Source organism: Talpa europaea (assembly GCF_964194135.1).
Source record: "Talpa europaea genome assembly, chromosome: 1".
NCBI classification, from domain to species: domain Eukaryota; kingdom Metazoa; phylum Chordata; class Mammalia; order Eulipotyphla; family Talpidae; genus Talpa; species Talpa europaea.
The window spans coordinates 68027782-68047970 of record NC_140073.1 but is presented as its reverse complement, the minus strand read 5'-3'; the positions used below and the strand labels follow the sequence as shown (position 1 = coordinate 68047970).

Below are 20189 nucleotides of genomic sequence, written 5' to 3'. Positions count from 1 at the left end.
CAGAATGAAGTGGGAAGGAGTCCCCAGGTGGAGAGGAATATGCCACTTTGCTTTCTTTCCTTGTAGTTTCTTCCCAGGTCAGCTTTTCCAAGCCATTCTTGTTTTGCCTATTTCCCCTCTTCTTTTTATGAAACCTCTAATGGGGTAGCTCTTAACCAGATTAAATCTCTGGGGATCTTTGAAACTTCCAAGGCCTGGGGCCACCCCCCAACCCAAGTCTGTCTTAATTAACCTGGTGTGGGGCCCAGGGACCTGTCTTTCCAAAAGCTCCCAGGTGATTCCTTTGTGTGGTCAGCATCAAGAGCTCCTGTTGCAATCATTCTCCTGTAAAGAGCTAAGATTTCACCCAGGCTCCCCCTGCAGGCACTAGGGATCTTGTAAGAAAAGATTGAAAGAGATCTAATCAAAAGGAAAACCAGACCCAAAAGAAAAGAAGCGAAATAACCAAGCAAATCATCATTATTTTAAAAACAGAGCATGGATAATGGTTTGGGGGGGGGGTGGGAGCCGGAATCGGGACATGCAAACTAGTGGCCCCACCCCATCTACTCTGAGAGCAGAGGCTCTCTATCAGTCAGCTTCCTATAAAATGATGAGAATATGCATCTCTAATTAGATGCAAAACTCCCTTGATCCTCTGTATGTACTTTCTACCTGATACCTGCCTGGATACGGACCCACAGCTGCTTACACCCTATAATTTCAACTAGTTACTGACTCCCTTTAAACCACATTGTGTACAGTTCAAATCTGCAAAATGCACTCTCATGTTTTATACAGATGCATTATACCAGTATGCAAATGTCAGGAAAAAGGGAGCGAGAACCTCCATCTGGCTCTACAGCCCCCAAATGCCCCCAACACAAGTGAAATAATCATCGCCAGGAAGCACCTGAGAGAGGCTCTCCCTCATTAGCAGTGCCCCTGTTTCTAGGACCCAAACCTGGCCTTGAAGACAAAGTAGGGCCGCCAGGCTGAGCAGCCTCTGGGTTATGCTGTCCACCCCAGCAGATGTGCAGCAAGGAATGGCCGTGAAGAAGAGGACTGAAAACCCAGGGGAGTCCCTTACCTCTGGACTGCTTCCAGCAGATAGGGCACGCTCCCCTGGTGCAGGGCAAGCTGGGCCCCAGCCTGCTGCCGAGCTTCTCCTTGGGCAAACTTCCCAGCGACTGAAGGGCTCAGGGTCACAAACTCTCCAGTAGTTGCTCTGAGAAACCCTGCAGATCTCTGAGAAGCCCTGATTGTGCATGCTTCCTCCCAGCGGGTTTCTTATGGACCTCGCCAGGAGTCTCGACCAGGTCTGATCTCTTTTACCTCCAGAAATAGCTCTTAACCCATCCCTAATGCTCCGTTTCACTGCTGGTCCTTTGGCTAGGAACTTCATTCCTCTCTTGCCTGGACCTGGGCAGGCAATTGCCCCACCATCTCTACTTCCAATCTGTGCCAGAGTCTTGGAATAATGCACAGCCCTCCCCCATGTTGTTCCCTGCTAAAGACGCCTCATGAACTCCTACTAGTCAGTGCTAAGGCAGTGATTTCCATTCCTGGCTGCACGTTAGAATCACCCAGGGATCTAAAAAAGGCAGGTGCCAAGGGCCCCATCCACAGAGATTCTGGTAAAATTGCTTTGGGTAAAGTGCTCTCTAGAATCACTTCTCAAACAATGATGAAACCTGTTCCTTACTCTGCACAAAAGTCCCAGGGTAACTGGAGCCTCTTGCCACCTGCCTCCCTGTCCTCTCCAGCTGGTTTCTCATTCAGACCTTTGTTTCCTTGTAACAGACTCGCCAGTGCCTCTTGCTCTGAGTGGCAAGCTTGCTCATTTTCCAAAACTTCCCCAAGCTGTCCCCACCTCTTCTGTGAAGTCCTTTTGCCATCCTCAGATGGAGCTAGTCATGTCTTCTTTCTTCACAACCCTCATATGTCTGTCCCACTCAGAAATGCAAGTGCCTTTCTTGCTTCTTGCTTCTCTTTATCCCACTGGCCTGAACTTACAGGGAAGCATTTCCTTTGCATCTTCTATTTTACTATGAACTATCCCAGCTTAGAGACCCTGTGATGTTAATATCCACAGTCCCAAATGCGGGGGACAAATTGTGTTTGTTGTTGTGTCCATGTTTAGCTGACATTATTGTGTCCCTATGATATGGCATAAACTTTCCTTCCTACACAACCATATTCACTGGTGTGATTTTCACAATGACCCCTAAGTACAATTATTGTCTCTGACCGTCTGGGTGAAGCAGAGGCAATGAGAAGGAAGGTCCTAGACGCTGCAAGGCATGACAGATGACTATTGAGGGAAGAAACGAACATTGTGTTTTCCTGTCCTGCACACACCTTCGTTGCTAAACTGGTTAATACCACGATGTTTCCTTCAGCTGACCTGGGACAGAGCCTTAACAGGGTAAACTTTTTGGAGTAAACAGTTGAAATTCTCAGGACTAATCCCTGACACCATTTCCTCAATAAGATAGGTCCACAGCATGTGTGCCATAGAGGGAGCTGGGGCGAAAGAACAAGAGAGGGATTCACTTTTTTTTTTTTTTTAAAGATTTATTTATTCATTTTACACAAGAAGCAGGGCACATGCCAGATGCATGGGAGGGTGAGAGGATTCACCAGAGACAGAGTGGGGAACAGAACAGGCAGACTGATGAAATACACTGCTGAGGGGAGTAGTGGGCGAGACAGGAGAGGTCGGCCATGCCATGTGGGACCCTCGCCGGAGGCCGGGGATCGAACTAGTGCTGCAGAGGCTGCAGACAGCTTCACAGCGCAGCACTCGACCACCTGTGCCACCAGGGGAGGCCCGAGAGGGATTCACTTTTAATAAACCCCCACTATGCCACCAGCTGCCCTAAGATACTGTCTGATTTCCATTCATCCCTTGAACAGTGAAACGGGGTGTCCTGATGTTTACAGATGATCAGACCTGAGCTCAGCAAAGGTGGTAACTCATCCAGTGCTACATAAGAAAATGGAAAAAGCTAAAATTGAACTAGTCTATTACCTCGCCAACAAAAAACTGCCTCAAGCTGGCACCTCATTAGAATTGAGCTCTCTTCATTTATTTTTGTCTTTAAAAAGTTTATTTTTATTTTAAAAAGTATGGTTGAAAGATGTGAAAATATTAAAATTGCCTGTAATCTCACCGCCCAAAGGTAGAGCCACTGGCAACATTTTAAGGGGCTTTTTTTTTTAGACTTTGTATTTATATACCAATAAATCAAATTAATCTGTTAACTACTTTTGGTTGTAATACACTTGCAAACTTGTGTTTGGCACTTTTGTTTCAACACCAAACATATCAAATTTTTCAGCATATTTGAATAAGGAAATAACAGGATGAAGTGGTAAAAGGAGTGAAAAAGATGACTCCTGGGAAGAGCTGCGGGTTGGTGCAAGAAGAGGGAAGTTTGGGGACTGGGCTGAGGACGCTCATGGCCATGGCAGGCGAGGGAAATGAGCCCACTCTCTCCAAACTTCCCAAATCAATCATCTCTCTGCTTGCCCTTCCTATTTCTTTTGCAGGCAGCAACTTGAATGATGGCTTGTGGCATTCGGTAAGCATCAATGCCAGAAGGAACCGCATCACTCTCACTCTGGATAATGATGCAGCATCCCCGGCTCAGGACACCAGCCGGGTGCAGATTTATTCTGGAAGTAGCTACTACTTTGGAGGTAATAGCCCCAGCTTTTAAGGTTGCAAATAGAGGGGGAGAGATACAGTGGACAGTTTGTTCCACTCTGATGATTCTTTCTTTGTCAGTTAGACTATTCTCCTAACACACACACACACACACACACACACACACACACACACACACACACGGACACAGGCACCCATCCCACAGCCCAAAATAATGACAAGCAAACTCTTTCACAGCTGTGCAAATATAAATTATCTAGGTCAATGCTGAGGAAAAAGAACTTGAGCTATAAGAGCTGGTGTTATATAACATACAAAGGAGATTTTTGTAGCCATGCCAAGCTCTCTGATCACATTTGAAAGGAGAAACTCAGCTGAAAACTTGGAGAAAGTGTCCCAACAGTCAGCAGTACTTGCAAGAGAAAGAATCTAACCACCAGCCTGCTCAGGCAGCTCAGCCCCTGCTCTGCTGCCTTGATGTCTGAACCTCTGTTTCCCCTCTTCACATCCCTGGTGGCCACACAGTAAGACCCAGCCATCCAAGAACTTGTAACTCCACATGGAACAATCAGTACAGATCCTGCCCTCCCAACTCTAGGTGAATCACAGGGAATTTTGCAATGACAAAATTACAAGGAAAACTGAAAGGATTAAAAAAAATGTGCTTAGGCAGCTAATGAGCTTAGGCAGCTACTATATTTTTATAGATGAATAAATATATTATTTAACATTTTCAATGCATTTCATTCATAAAAGGTATGAGTACCAATATTTATATATAGAGAGAGAGGGAGCAAGAGAGAGAGCGCTCGTGAGAAAGAGCACAGTGCTTCCTGCAGGGCAGGGACCACGGACAAATGGCTTCAACTTTCAGAGTGATGTGGTCATGGACTAGGGTTTCTTTACATTTGCTTATTCTTTTTCTATTAGGAAACTAAAGAGAGTTTTGTGCAAAATTATAAAGGGCAGTCTCTTAAATAGAATTTGCAAATCACTTCTCTCCTACCAGTGACAATGTTGGTGGTCAAGCTTTAAAAGACAAAACAGAGTTAGCACAGATGCAGTAAACATACAGGGGGTTCTGGGAGGGAAGCAATGTTGAGTGACAGCTTTAAGAATTATTTTTAGGGCCTCAGGCAGGACCTCTGTCCTTCACTCCAAATCTTTTTCACATGTACAAAGATAACGAATCCCTTTTAAATGAGAACACTTCTATTCAGTGTAAATGCTGTAAGTGTCTTACCTCATTTAATTCATGCAGTAATTTGCAATCAAGTTAATAATAAACACCAGATAATAAAACTGATGTGGCTGAGGTGAGATAATTTGTGTGAAGGTAGAATCAGGATTCACCCCCATCTTTGTTCTTCATGAACCCCCAGTGACAGCAAAGGAATGCTGACCAATGTACTATCAAGGACGCAGAAGAAGGGTTTTGGGGGCCCCAAAGATATGCCTCATGGATTATGTAACTTTATATGATATGCAATGTGTCATTGAAAGAGAGAAAAAGGCAATGTTTTTGCTCATTTTGGGGAAAAAACATTGTTGGATAATTATGATACCTAAACATCCTAAATGCCTTACAGCCAAAACGACTCCTGTTCCCAAGTTGAAGGAGTATTCTTGGGGCCACTGGATTTAGATGATGAAGATTTATCTGTGTTTTTTTTTTAGTGCATTTAAACAAACACCCCACATGTAGCCTGCAAACTTATGGAAGGTGAAAAATGAGTTTGAGTAATAATAGTCAACTTACATAAATTCTCTCTACAGCTTCAATTAGAAGTTGCAGCATCTCTCTTCATTTTATAGTGTTTCTCTGAGCTGTTAACCAGCTGCTGGGCTTCAGCCCAGCAGTGACTGTCTATTAGAGATGGCTGAAATAATTCCCCATTATTTATGGGTTATTGCCATATTTTCAAGCTTGCATTCCCATATGCTCTGAACCTATTAAAACCATGGGATGGAGTTTATAAAGAGCACGAGCATTCATATACCTTTGTTGCTTTATACCTGTCTTAATGAGAAGTAGATGTGCCCTAGTTGCAAGCTATGGTAAATCAATATGATTTATTATTTTTTTAAAGAACACCCTTTAAAAAGGTATGGTGTTAACCTTCCATGTATGCTATTATAGCCCTATAACTATGTACATTTAAGCACGTAAGTTCCCTTAGTGTCTGGATTTGCTTTGCACATCCTTTCAAAACTCCAGTTACATTCCTGTGTGTACCTTTCTCAGCAACTAAGCCTGTTAATGCTAACAATTAACCAGACAATTACTCTGCCACCATCCTTACCAAAGCACAATTTCCTTTGAAAGTGTAATTCAGAATTGAATTGAGCATTTAGAAGTGTGTTTCAAGACAGAACCAAAATTCCCAAGCCGTTGTAATATGCTGCTTCCTTGGGATGAGTGAAATATGCCATGCAAAGGAATGTCAAATAGCTTACCAATAGGAAAGAAAAAAAGAAATCAGAAAGAGATAGATGTTATAGTATCGGTATTCCCTCTGACGCCTTTTGTTTTTTTGTTGTACAATGATTGAGTATGCCCCATTTTGTACAATTCTGTCCCCTCTCTGAGGATGCTAGGATTTACAACAAAAACGCGTGCACTGCTGTGAATGAAAAAGTACCAAAATAATTAGACCTCGAGGTCGTCCATCAATAGGTCGCCAAAGCAATGACTGATCATTTCAGTATTCTTCATTTTTTTTTCTCTGTCCCACAGGGTGCCCCGACAATCTCACCGATTCCCAATGTTTAAATCCCATTAAGGCTTTCCAAGGCTGCATGAGGCTCATCTTTATTGATAACCAGCCCAAGGACCTCATTTCAGTTCAGCAAGGTTCCCTGGGGAATTTTAGTGATTTACACATTGATCTGTGTAGCATCAAAGACAGGTAATTATTGTCTCTTCTCCTCTGTTCCCCCACCCCTTTCCCGTTCTCACTGTTCTAAATATGAGTTTCTTTAAGCAAAATTCTAATCCACTGACATTAGCCACATTAGATATAATTGAATCGCCTAATGGAAAATATTTCTGAAAGGATTTCGGGCCCAGAGAAAAATGGCTTAAATTAGTTGAGTCTCTCTTCATGTTGACTTGCAGTAAATGGGATATGCAAATTAAATCAAAATACAAATTTGTGAAAGGATTAAAATTTTATGCATAAACAACATTTGATTACTCTGAAATTAAGAGTAAAGGGAAAAGGAGGGAGACGTTGCTTCTCTCCTAACCATTTGGTTCTTCACTGTGGTGAGTGTCCTGTCTGACAGGCAGATGAGGGCCAGGCCCTCTGGGGATCCTGCAGCAGAGGCGTGGACAGCACCCAGTAATCCACAGTAACTTCCGGGGCTGACTTTGCTGCCACTATCCCTAACTCTGCTTCTTTGATGCAGGAGAGATCAGACCGTGGACAGAGAGTATCAGCCTTTACCTCTGCAACTCACAATCTAATTAAAGCTTGATTTCTCTCTGCATTTCTCCTGGGCTCTGGTGCCTTTTGTATTGGGTCTTTCTAGGTTCAAAGACATGCTGCGGAAAATTAATGAGGCTTTATTCTGAATTTTCAGCAAGGTTTATTATATACGCCATATTTCTTTTCTAGTGTGTATCTCCTTCATTCTACCAATTCTAGTCACCTCAGTCAACTATCAGTTGTGACATGAGTTCTATCTATCTTTCTATCTATCTATCTATCTATCTATCTATCTATCTATCTATCTATCTATCTATCTCTATCTATCTATCTCAAGTGCTTGCTTATGTGTTCCTGATATGTGGTCTCAATGTCTCAATGCAACTTTCTTCAGGGCATAAATGAGCCTTTCCAAACAAGTGCTGTAAATGATCAAGTGCACTGTTATTGTGAGACACATGGCAACAGCATCTTAGCCTGTCCTTGAGGAAGATGAAATCAAGGAGGTTTTTAAGAAGAGGTACTGAGCTAAATACTAAAAGACAGTGGCCTTCTTGAGGGGTGGGAGGCATCAATAGGATGAGCTGGTAGAATGTAGCATGCAAAATGACACAGAATGAAAGGATCATAGCTTGTGGTATTTTATCAGCTCAAGATGCTCATTTTTCATATTAAAAGCTCAAATATTGTGAAGTTTTTACAATTTTTTAAAAGATTTATTTATTTGTTTATACAAGCACTGGGTATAGTCAGAAGCGTGGGAGGGTGAGGGAATTCACCAGAGCCAGAGCGGGGAGCAGAACAGGCAGACCAATGAAGTATATTGCTGAGGGGAGCACCGGGTGGCAGGAGAGGTCTGTGTGCCATGTGGGACCCTCACCTGGTGGCTGGGGATCGAACCAGCGTTGCAAAGGCTGCGGGCAGCTTCATAACCCAGTGCTCAACCACTACACCACCGGGGAGGCCCCAGTTTTTACAGTTTATAGTGAATAATTATCTAATTGGCAACATGTATTCTTAGTAGCATATAAAAGAATGGTTTCTCTTACAATTAGGAGTGTCTTTGATTCAATAAAATGTAGCACAGTAAGGAAAGTAGGTAATTTTGATGAAGTATGAGAATATGTCCAGAGTTCTGGACCAGTATTGATCCTGAAAATCTATGGGCGCAGGATTTGATGTCATGCTTTAGGTGAGAATTACTACAAAATTATTCATATTTGCCTGAAAGGAATGCTCTGGAAAAGCTAGAAGGATGGATTAAAAGAGAATCAGCCCAGAGCAGGAGAGGTGACTGTCTCAGTCCAGCAGGTATTGATGAGATGTAGCAAGTGCCTCTGCTGAGCCAAGCAGCACAGAAGTCAGCCCTGCAGATCCTAGTCCCACTAATGCTCACAATGATCGATATAATTTGTTGGAACTTTATGTACATGTTTTTATGTTAATACCACTGACATGGGATCACCAACAAATCACAGAGACTTCCTGGCTCTTCTACTTCATTTTTTTTCTATTTGGCCAGCTGGAAAAGTGGGTAATAAAATGTGCGCTTCATTAGTATGTGCTAGTTTAGAGACTTCAGAATAAAAGATAATTACACAGAATGGTGCCTCCCCTCTAGTCTTTATTAATGATGGGGGGAAGCATCAGATTTGGTCAGTCAGCACAGTCTTCTGCAAAGTGTAGGGCAATGGGGGAAACATTTATCAAAAGGGATCTCTTATGATACCTTAATTTCTAATCAAGGAAGCTCTCATTCTTTTTGATTACATGAGAGTCATTGCCATCTATACTGCATCATTACTTTTGTGTGATTGTAGTCTGGTTAATTGTATTACATACAATTGTGTTTTGGTTAATTGTATAAGGCATTATGTTTAGTTTGGTGGATGAAACGGTAGGTTTTTCTTGATTTACCAGACAGTGTCTCTAACTGAAGGGAAGACTATTGTAAAGACATGGTTTAATTAATTATTTTCCAAACTTATTTTTTTTTTAACTTATTTTTAACACTTGTTGGAGAGGGGCAGGGGCTAGAAATGGAGGTGATTTTATTTATTTATTTATTATTTATCTTTTTATTCATTCATTTATTTTATGAGTTGTGTTTTATTTTTAAAGTGTTAATCAAAGTAAACCTGATTGATAGGCAATTGCAAAGTCTGAGTTCAGGGAGCTTACCACTGGGTTGGGGTGAGGGCGCAGTGAGAGAGGTGAGGATGAAGGATCTATCTAGATTTTCATACCTGTACTTCTGCCTGTAGAGTCTGTGGATAGTAGACTGAACTGGCTTAACTCCTTCCATGTTCTGGGGTTCCTATGTCCATGAAAGAAGCCAAAACCCCATCTAGCAAAACAAAGCTGTGTTTCCTTGGGACAGAATGAAACTACGCCTGAGAAGAGCTCCCTGCGGGTATTGTCCAGGGAAGAACAACAGCAAGGAATGGCAGGAGGCTGCTTGCTCCATCCCTTTCTGGTGTGTACTGTGTGGGTGCTCCTGGGGTGTTGGTTTATCAGTCCGGGGAGCAGTTTCTAAGTCACTCCGCACGCCACTGTGCTCCTGAGCAATACTTTTACCAGCAGCAGATTGAGGCTGGAACCTGCCTCTTCTCCCTTTGCCACTTCTCACTTTCCTTGGGCTTCATCAGCCTGCCTGTAAGTTGGGATGAGGGAGTGGTTCTTGACTGGATGAGGGGTGTTTCTTGGCTGTCCCCAGGCTTTATCAGCTTTGGCAAGTGTTTCTTGGTGTCCAGGGTGTAACTGGCCCTGTAATTTTCTTTAAGTGTCACCTTCCCTGCCCTAATATACTAATATAACAGTCTTCTCCTCCGGACCCCTGTTCTGCCCTTCCGCATAGACTACAGAGATTCACCTCTTCCTCACCCCTCAGTGGTGGTCCTCCTGGACCCCTCCTCTCCCCCATCAATGTAAACTGGCCTGGCTGTGGAGTGGGGTCCAATCCTCCCAGGTCCCCTTCTTTTTTTTTTTTTTTTTTTTTAAATTTCAATAATGTTTGATACATTTCTTTGAAGAATGTAATTAATAGGGCTGGCATTGAATCTGTGTATGATTTTAGATAACAGGGCCATTTTACCAGTATTCAGTCTTCCAATCCACGAACAAATCTTTCCCTTTTTTTTGTGTCTTCTATTTTTGTAATATAGGTTTCATTGCAAAAGTCTTTCATCTTCTATATTTCTTTTTGGGTAGGGTTATATTCTTGATTTCTTTCTCTTTTAATTCATTGTATATAGGGATACAACAGATTTATGTGTATTTATTTTGTAGCCTGCCACGTCACTGTACTGATTCATTCTTTTTTTTTTTTTTTGAGTTCTTATTTTTTTTTTTATAAATTTTATTGTTATATTCCCCATACAATTGCAGCCCCCCATTCTGACCCCAATCCCTCCCCTCCCGCCCCCGCCCCCCTAAAAGTGTCTCTGGTTGATAGTTTTTTGTTGATTTTGATTTTCACTTTCTTATATTCATTTTCCTGGTCCCTTATTTAAGTTTTCTAGATTCCTGCTATGAGTGAGACCATCCGGTATTTTTCTTTTTCTTTTTGGCTTATTTCGCTGAGCATGATCCCTTCCAGCGCCATCCATGTTGCTGCAAATTGCATGTGTTTATCTTTTTTGAATGCTGAGTAATATTCCATGGTATATATGTACCACATCTTCTTGATCCAGTCATCTATTTTTGGGCATTTGGGTTGTTTCCAAAGCTTAGCTATTGTAAACAGTGCTGCTATAAACATAGGGGTGCAGGTGTTCTTTGGAATTGATGTTTCTGTGTCCTTTGGGTAAATACCTAGGAGTGGAATTGCTGGATCATATGGAAGCTCTATGTTTAGTAGGTCCAGAAATCTCCACACAGCTTTCCACAGTGGTTGGACCAGGTCCCCTTCTTTTATGGGCCCTCTTGTTACTGTGTGATTTATACCTTGAGCCTGGAAGGATTCTTACTGTTAGTCACTACGGAAAACCAGGTATAGGAAAATTATGATAAACAGTCACAGAAGAGGCAGGAAAGTTCCAAATCATCAAAGCTTATTGGGGTCAGGTGTGGGGGTGGGGCAGCTCCTTGAAGCCAGTTTCCTTTGTGACTTTGCCTGGGGCTGCTGCCCTTTTGTGCAGGTTCACAAACTACCCTTAAAAAAGACAATGCCTTAATTTGCATTTCCCTGATGATAAGGGATGTGGAACATTTTCATATGCCTGTTAGCCATTTGCATTTCCTCTTTGGAGAAATAAATGTCTTAAGTTCTTCTGCCCATTTCTTGACTGGATTGTTTATTTTGTTTTTGTTTTCATTCATTCATTCATTCATTCATTTATTTATACAAGCACTGGGTACAGTCAGAAGCATGGGAGGGTGAGAGAATTCACCAGAGACAGAGCAGGGAACAGAACAGGCAGACTGACTGACGAAGTACACTGCTGAGGGGAGCAGCGGGCGGCTGGAGAGGTCTGCGCACCATGTGCGACCCCCATAAGGCAGCCAGGCGTCGAACCAGCGCTGCAGAGGCTGCAGGCAGCCTCGCAACCCAGCGCTGAACCCCTGCGCCACCGGGGAGGCCCTGTTTATTTTGTTTTTGTTGAGTTGTTTGGGTTCTTTGTATATCTTTATGATCAGTCCCTTATCAGTTGAGTGGAGTGCAAAGATTTTTTTTTTCCCAGTCAGTGGGGTGTCTCTCAGTTTTGGATAATATCTCTTTTGCTGTGCAAAATCTTTTCCATTGGATATAATCCCAGCTGTTTATGTTTTCCTTGACTTTCTTTGCTTTGGGTGATGAGTCTTTAAAGATGTTATTGTGATGTATGTCCTGTAGGGTTTTACCCATATATTCTTCAATATATTTTATGGTTTCAGGTCTTATGTCCAGTTATTTTATCCATTTTGAGTTAATGTTTGTGCACGGTAAAAGGTAGTGGTCTAGTTTCATTTTTGTGCATGTGGAGGTCCAGTTTTCCCAGCACCATTTATTTAATAAACTGTCTGTGTTCCATTGCATATTCTTTGCTCCTTTGTCAAAGATCAGTTGTCCATATAAGTGTGGTTTTATTTGTGGGGTCTCTATTCTGTTCCATTCGCCTTTTTTTTTTTCTTTAAGCATTTTTTTTCTCTTTTATTAAAGATTTATTTATTTATTTATTTATCTATTTATCTATATATCTATTTATTTATACAAGAACCGGGGTATAGTTAAGCGCAGGAGGGTGAGAGAATTCACCAGAGCCAGAACGGGGAGCAGAGCAGGCAGAAGGACCAAAGTACACTGCTGAGGGGAGCAGCGGGCGGCAGGAGAGGTCTGCGCACCATGTGGGACCCTCGCCTGGCCGGGTATCAAACCGGAGCTGCAGAGGCTGCAGTCAGCCTCGCAGCCCAGCTCTCAACTGCTGCACCACCCGGGAGGCCCTCCATTCGTCTTTGTGTCTGTTTTTGTTCCATACCAAAGTGTTTTAATTATATGGCTTTGTAGTATGTCTTAAAGTTTGGACGTATGACACCTTTTTTCTCCTTTGTTTTCATCAATAGGGCTTTGGCTATTCGTGTTTTTTTGTTTTTTTGGTTTTTTTTTGTGGTTCCATATGAATTTTGTCAGTATTTGCTCTATTTCTTTGAAGAATGTCATTGAGATTTTTATTGGAATAGCGTTGAATCTGTATATTGCTTTACCACCTTACACCCGTAAGAATGGCACATATCAAAAAAACAAGCAACAACAAATGTTGGTGGGGATGCTGCGGAAAAAGGAACTCTCCCATTGCTGGTAGGAGTGTAAACTGGTCCGACCACTATGGAAAGCTGTGTGGAGATTCCTCAACCTGCTAAAAATGGAGCTACCATACATCCTGGCAATTCCACTCCTAGGGATCTACCAAAAAGACACAAAAACATTGATTCAAAAGAACACCTGTACACCTGTGTTTATTGCAGCACTATTTACAATAGGTGAAACCTGGAAACAACCCAGCTGCCCAAAAATAGATAACTGGATCAAGAAGATATTGTTTATATACACAAGGGAATATTACTCAGCAATCAAAAAAGATAAACTCATGCCATTCGCAGCAATGTGGATGGAACTAGAAGGAATTATGCTCAGTGAAATAAGCCAGAAGGGAAAAGAAAAATATCGGATGGTTTCACTTATAGCAGGAATATAGGGAAACTAAATAAGGCATCGGTGTAAAAAAAAATAACAGTACAAAACACAGCAAAGCAAAAACAGACAATTATAAAGCAGAAACATCCTGCAGGGGAGTAGGCTGGAGAGGGATCAGAGGGAGGGAGGGAGGAGCACAGGGGACTGAGGTGATGGTGCACGGGGTGCCTTGGGGAAGGAAACTCTATGGGGACTCCACCTGAAGGGGTGGGGAAGCAAATATTGTTTAAAAAGGAAAAATGATGTTAAAAAAATATTTAGGGGGGGAAAAAAAAGAAGGGAATAAATTTTCCAAAAAAATTGGATTGCCTTGAATGCTTCAATGCCTTGAGTGAAAAACTGGGGAGGAGAGGGTGGAGGCCTGCGAAAACTAAACGAAAATTTGCATCTCAATAATGGCAAATTACCAGATCTTCTGGCCTGGGGAGAAAGGAAATGGAGTAAATCTCCTCACCCAAAACTCTGGCAGCAGGGGGTATCTGGCTTTAGGACTCACCATTTGCTTTGAGGAACTGCCCAGGGTCTGAGGGTTCAAGCACAGGCTGGTAGAAGGAGGAATTGTAGTTGGAAGCAGAATGGAACATTCCTCACTAAGTCCATGGACTTTCAACAGCCTTTCTAATCCTCTAGAATAAATAGGATGTCCATCCATTATCCCTCCTCTGATCGCTGAATGTCAAGTCCTAAGTTATCTATGTTTCTAACTCCTTTTCCTCAGGAACTACATTTATTTCTTGCATTCCCCCAGACTTCCAAAAGGCAAGTCATGGTCAAAGTCACCTTCAATAAGTACTTCATATTGTGAGCAACTGTTTTTTGCACCTTCTATTTTTCAACCTCAGAGACAAGCACTGGCTGACAAGTGCGGCAACCTTACGTATACACCTGACTAGATTAAGATGTGGTCAGAGCAATAGAAGTCGTGGAAGTATAAAGGGCTTAAAAGCCCCAATTTTTAAAGGGGTAAGGTGAAACAGGAGCACTGCAGTGTGGACTGCAGGGTAACGCTGGCATTTTCCCACCACCACCTAAACAGCTGTTGCTGATGGAAAAACCTGGTGGTTTCTCTCATCTCACAAGTTGCTGCCTGTGGGCAGCCCCTCCCTTAGGCGCCAGCTGGGTGAAAATGGTCCATTTGGTCACTTAGATTTGAAAATGGTACAATCAGGAAGGTATCAACCAGGGTGGGGGACCCTGATGGAGGATGCAAGCAGGGCAGGAACCATTTTGGGATGCCCAGAATCCTCTGTTCCTTGCCTGGACGAAGAAAGAAGAGGAAGCCAGAGAGCTTTTTCCTGAGAGGCTGGTGCAGGGTAAATGGCATTCAGGCTTTTCTGCCCTCCTGCCATTAGGATTGCCCTGCCTCATGGGGCACTTGCATTTGCTACATTGTTATCAGTTAGATTGTTTGACTTCTGTGGGCCCTGGCAGCAGCATTGAGATACTCCCCAAGAGAAGCAGAGGCAGGAGAGAGAAAGGAAGACGGAACCCAGAGAAGCCCAGGGTGAAGACATGAGGGGGGCTTGGAGGGCTCTTGGCCTCCTCGCCCCCCGGACCCCTGCCTGCCACGTACCTGGTTGCTGCTCTACATGTAAAGCTCAATAAAAGCCTGAGAAAGCCACCGAGGGCTCCAGGACTCTCCTTTACCTGGTCTGCTCAGACTATAAAGAAAACCTGCTCTGTACCCATCCTGGCATTACAGGCAGCTGCAGCTGCCTCCCGCCCTGCTGCTGCCACCGCCTACAGGGGCACCCAAGGCCCCGGGCCTGGTGTCTAAAAGAGCTGTTGGTGGTGGTGTGGCCAAGGACTCACAAATTGCTGTATTTGATCATCTGACATCACCTTCCAGTGCGGCTGCCTCCTCCGTTATTGTTTGGTCCTGTGCTTGGTGCTGTCCGTACCTTCAGACTGTGGCTGCGGGCCTCTGCGGTGTCTTCTTAGCAGCGACACCAGTGAGCACCTCGGGCTGCGGTGAGTAGGATCTTGGCTCACTTCTCGCTGGTGTGCCATGAGCTCCAGGCCCCTGTTGACGGGACGGTCCCTTCTTGGACAAGCGATCTTTTGTTTGGGACTTTTGGACACTGTGGACACTCGGGTGAGACAGTCGGCTGCTTGTGGCCTTAGAAACTATTCATTTCCCATTTGTTTGTTTTTTAAGATTTATTTATTTATGCATACAAGAACTGGGGTACAGGTCAGAGGTGTGGGGGGGTGAGAGGATTCACCAGAGACAGAGTGGGGAGCAGAACAGGCAGATTGAAATACACTGCTGAGGGGAGCAGCGGGCGAGTCAAGAGAGGTGCTGTGCCATGTGGGTAGCTCCCTGGCTGGGGATCGAACTGGTGCTGCAGGGGCTGGGAACAGCTTCATAGGTTGCGTCTTAACCCTTGCACCACCAGGGAGGCTCCTCCCCTGTTTGTTAAGTAACCCTCATTGGTGTTCAGTGAGCCTGAGTGGTCTTGCAATTGTGTGTGTGGATGAAAACCAGTGATTTGTCCTCAATTGGGCACTGTCCTTGGAGGGCTATCGCACCCTATAACCCTCTTTCAGTTGGTGTAGGGTAAATGTTTTTCAGGCTATTCTCTGCCCTCCCAGCATTAGGATTCCCTGCCTGATGGGGCACCTACAGTTGTTACACTGTGTTATTTACTCCTTTGGGCCTTGGGAGGAGTATTGAGATATTTGCAGAGAGAAGCCCAGAGTGAAGACTTGCCTGGGGTTTGGAGGCCTCACACCCCGCCCCCATCCGCACACCTGCCTGCCGAGTCACTGGTTGCTGCACTACATGTAAAAGCTCAATAAAAGCCTGAGAGTGCCACTGAGGGCTCCAGGACTCTTCTTTACCCATCTGGTCTGCATGGAATCATGGAAAACCTGCTCTGTCCTATCCTGCCACTCCATTTGGCAACCATGAAGAGATTGGACACCCATGGTTGACCAGCCCACAGGTCCTCTCCTTGTGTTGGCCAGCTTAAAGCTCAGTACAGTCACAAGTCGCTTCACAGGAATTAATTTGGAAAACAAAATTGAAACTAGTCATGGGTTCAAACTTTTGGGTGGTTCTGCTTTCCCTCAATCCCCTGCTACTTAGACTTTTTCTGTTGTAGGTTCTGAGTTGACAAATATGATAAAGTCTGGTATCAACAAGCTAATGTTTATATTGCTGGAGGTTATACGGGCACACAGTTGGAGCCAGTATATGAATTTTGGACTTATGTTTATGGGAGTCTTCTTGGTTACATTGGTATGCATGCTGTTTGGTGTAAAAAGAAGTAAAAAGTCTATTAAAAAGTCTGCAGGAGAAAATTCAGAAACTGCAAGAGCAGACACAGGTTGCCCTCCAGAAATCGGATTTGGGGAAGGTAGAAGGCTATTTGAAAGGAAGTGAAAATTCTATTGGAAAACTGCAAGAGTGGGTACAGAAAGTGGAGGAGCAGGTACAGGGTCCCCACGGAAACTAGATTTTGGGAAGAAGCAGCAGAGAGGAGGAGAGAGACTGTAGGAAGACTAAGAGGGAGAAGCAGAGAAAGAATTAAGAGGAGACTAGAGGAGGCACATGGAGTAGATACAGGTGAAGAAGCCTCATTTGCTTCTTGGTCTTGGACTTGTTCAGGGACTCAGACGACGTGGAGGGAGGCTCTTGAAACAGACGTGGGTGAGAAGATCCATGGGGAGGCTGACCAGGGCAGCCTTTATCTTAATTTTGCTCTTTTCCTTCCAGACCTGTCTGCCCCTTTCCTATGGGTCCCCACGAGGAGGTGCCTTAGACTTGTGGCAGCTTTTGAACCTCAGTGGCCTGCTTTGGGGCACCCCTCTTTGACTTGGCACTTACCCACGAGGGGATGGGTAATTTTTTTTTTAATAAATTTTTTAAAAGATTTATTTATTTATTTATACAAGCACTGGGTACAGTCAGAAGCGCGGGAGGGTGAGAGAATTCACCAGAGCCAGACTGGGGAGCAGAGCAGGTGGAAGGACCGAAGTACACTGCTGAGGGGAGCAGCGGGTGGCAGGACAGGTCTTCATGCCATGCGGGACCCTCCTCCGGTGGCCAGGGAGCAGCCGGGGATCGAACTGGTGCTGCAGAGGCTGCGGGCAGCTTCGCAACCCAGCGCTCAACCGCTGCGCCACCTGGGAGGCCTGGAATGGGTAATTTTGGTTGCTTCATATGGAAACTGTTCTTTCTCTTCTTTCTATTGCACACTAATTATTGCATACTAACTGTACTAAAGTTTTTTTTTCTGTTGAAGCTCTTATGCATTAGACTATGTTTTGTCTTTATGCAGCAGATGGCACAGCCTATTTAAAGTAGGCAGGTTTGTGGGTCCTGGGGTACCCCTCAACCTGCCCAATAGCAAAACAAGGATCTGGAGATGCATGCCACCTTTTGCAGAATCACAGGATTTTAGTTGCAGCCCAGGTTGAACATCAAAAAAATTCTCTCATACTTTCTCCCTAAAAGTCACTGGCCTTGGAGGTGGCAATCATTGTGTGCCTATGGCTCTAGATATGTTACCCATCTTCTGCCTAAGCGCATTAAGTTTTCAGGGATATGCAACATATCCAGTTTGTTTTTTTTTTAAAGATATATTTATGCATACAAGAACTAGGGTGCAGGCCAAAGGTGTGGGGGTTAAGAGGATTCACCAGAGACAGAGTGGGGAGCAGAACAGGCAGACTGACTGAAATACACGGCTGAGGGGAGCAGCTGGCCAGACAGGAGAGGTCTGCTGCACCATATGGGTTAGCTTCCTGGCCATCAGGGGATTGAATTCTTGCTGCAGTGGCTGGTGATAGCTGGATTATGCTGTGTCTTTAACCCTTGCGTCACCAGGGAGGCCCATATCCAGTTCTTTATAAACCATAGGTATTAATTAAATTGTGTTGAAAAAGGGTGCCATTCAAAGTGGTGTGTAATAGCAGGCTGGATCTGAGGGAAATAGAGGTGACCCAGCCCCATGTATCCAGATCAGAAGTGCATCTTCCTAGGACATTTGTTGAAAGATGCAACACATCAATTCCAGTATTCATGCCAACCTTGAAGGGCTCAATGTTAAGAGAAGAAGAAACAAATCACCAAATGCTACACATTTAAATAGGACATAGGTTTCAAGGTATGAAGCCAGCCTTTCAGGAGCAAACAAACATCTGATGAGTCAGCTCTCTGAGATTGGGGAAGTGGAAGTCACACCTGGGGAAATTCAATAATCCCAGTGAAGGTGGCAACAGATTGAAGAGATAATAGAACATATTTAAATGCTAGTGGGCGTCTTATCAGCTTGAGATATGACACATTATTGAACCTTATTGTGTATATTTTCTCTTTTGTAAAAACAGAGGCATAAAACTTACCTTTGCATTGAGTGTTAAATAATAACCTGTGAGAAGTTTGGTGTTTACTTGCTTGCCCTTGAGATAATAGATACCAACAAGTGTTTGCCATGCTTTTTCTCATAGCCGTAAGTTTACTAACTCTCTTAGCTTCTGTAAAGGGCAGGAATGGACCAGTGCAGGTTTTCTAAGATCCAGAAGACCGGGTAAAGGAGGAGTCAGAGTTCTTAGTGGCTTTTTGCAGGTCTTTTATTGGGATTTACCAGGTACACGGCAGGCAGGGCTGCTGGGGGGCCAGGAGGCTGGCAGGCCTCCCAGACCCCAGCAAGTCTTCACTCTATCTGGGCTCTCCAGCGTTCTCTGCTTCTCTCTCAGCTTCTGCTACTTCTTTCTTGGCTTCTTGGCTTCTGCTGCTGCTGGCGTCCCCATGACACCGCCTTTAAAAAGCCCAGTCTCAGCCCAGGTGAATCCCATCTACCTATGCCCACACTCTACTCCAGGTGCCCGCCATCAGGTATGCATTCAGGACCGCAAAGATCCGTCATCCATCCTGATGGCGGGAGGGCAGAAAAGCCTGACATTCTCTTTACCCTACAGTTTCCATGGGGAGAGAAGAAACTCGGGTCTCTTTCTAAAGTTCTCCAGCCCCTACTATGGCCAAATGATCCCCAGTAACTTCTGGGGTGGATCCCCATAGATAGACCTCACATATACCCTCCAATCAGTCTATTCCATGACTCCCCTTGAACTCCAATTTCCAGTTGTTCAGAGGACCTGCCATCCAGGTCATTAACCATTACCCATTAGAAAAGTGACCATCAATTTGGGTTACAGAGTTTGGGTTTTGGGAGTCTTCTAAAGCATTGATTTTCAGGGTGAATAGATAAAGGAGAGCAGGTCATATATATATATTGGGCACAAAATTTAAGGTGGTCCTTATTTAGAGGCTTATGTAAATAAATGTGAACCCTGAATATACATGTACTTCAGAATGAGTGCCTTCTTAATTATGCAGGCAAATTCCAGCAGGTTTGCCTAGAATCACCCATCAGGAGAGCTTGTTAAAGTGCTACAGCTGTGTCCCACCCTAGCATTTTAGCTCAGTGGGTCAGAGAATTTGCATTTTTAATAATTCCAGGGTGCTGCTAGTGTTGCTGGACTGTCCTAAAGTTTTCAATCTTGGAGAACTACTGCCCAAAGTTAACCAATTCTGGAGGTCATGGATTGCCTGGGTTCTATGCAAGTGCTATAGGATGCATATGGTAGGGGAGAGGATGTGTCCTGCTCCAATTAGACTCCCAAATTGCTGACCCCTTGATCAAATTCTCATAGGGGTCTTTCAACAATTCCAAACAGCATTGTCTCTGAATGTCCCTCTGCAAAGATGTATTGAAATCAGTCCAAAGGACTCTGGAGGGGGGTAGTGATTTCTACCATCCTCCAGATTTCCAGGTTTTGTGGTACTCAGATTCACCCTGCTTTCCATTCAGACAAAACCTGTGGGAATATATATTAAAATGGTCATATCCTCAGACATGCTTGAATGAAAGGATATTTTGGTTGGAATTGTGTGTGGTCTGATGATTTTTTTTTAAGATTTATT

At 43.9% G+C, this 20189-nt stretch overlaps 1 protein-coding gene across 2 annotated transcripts in view; it reads left to right on the top strand.

The window, feature by feature from the left end:
* Nucleotides 1-20189, top strand: part of CNTNAP5 (contactin associated protein family member 5) — a gene marked incomplete at its 3' end in the record, with an annotated part of 850995 nt that overhangs the window by 471043 nt on the left and 359763 nt on the right. For both annotated transcript variants that reach the window (XM_084247346.1, XM_084247345.1), the window contains exons 9-10: nt 3535-3684; nt 6390-6561. In XM_084247346.1, coding sequence (XP_084103472.1) covers nt 3535-3684; nt 6390-6561 — 322 coding nt within the window. The remainder of the gene's footprint in view (nt 1-3534; nt 3685-6389; nt 6562-20189) is intronic.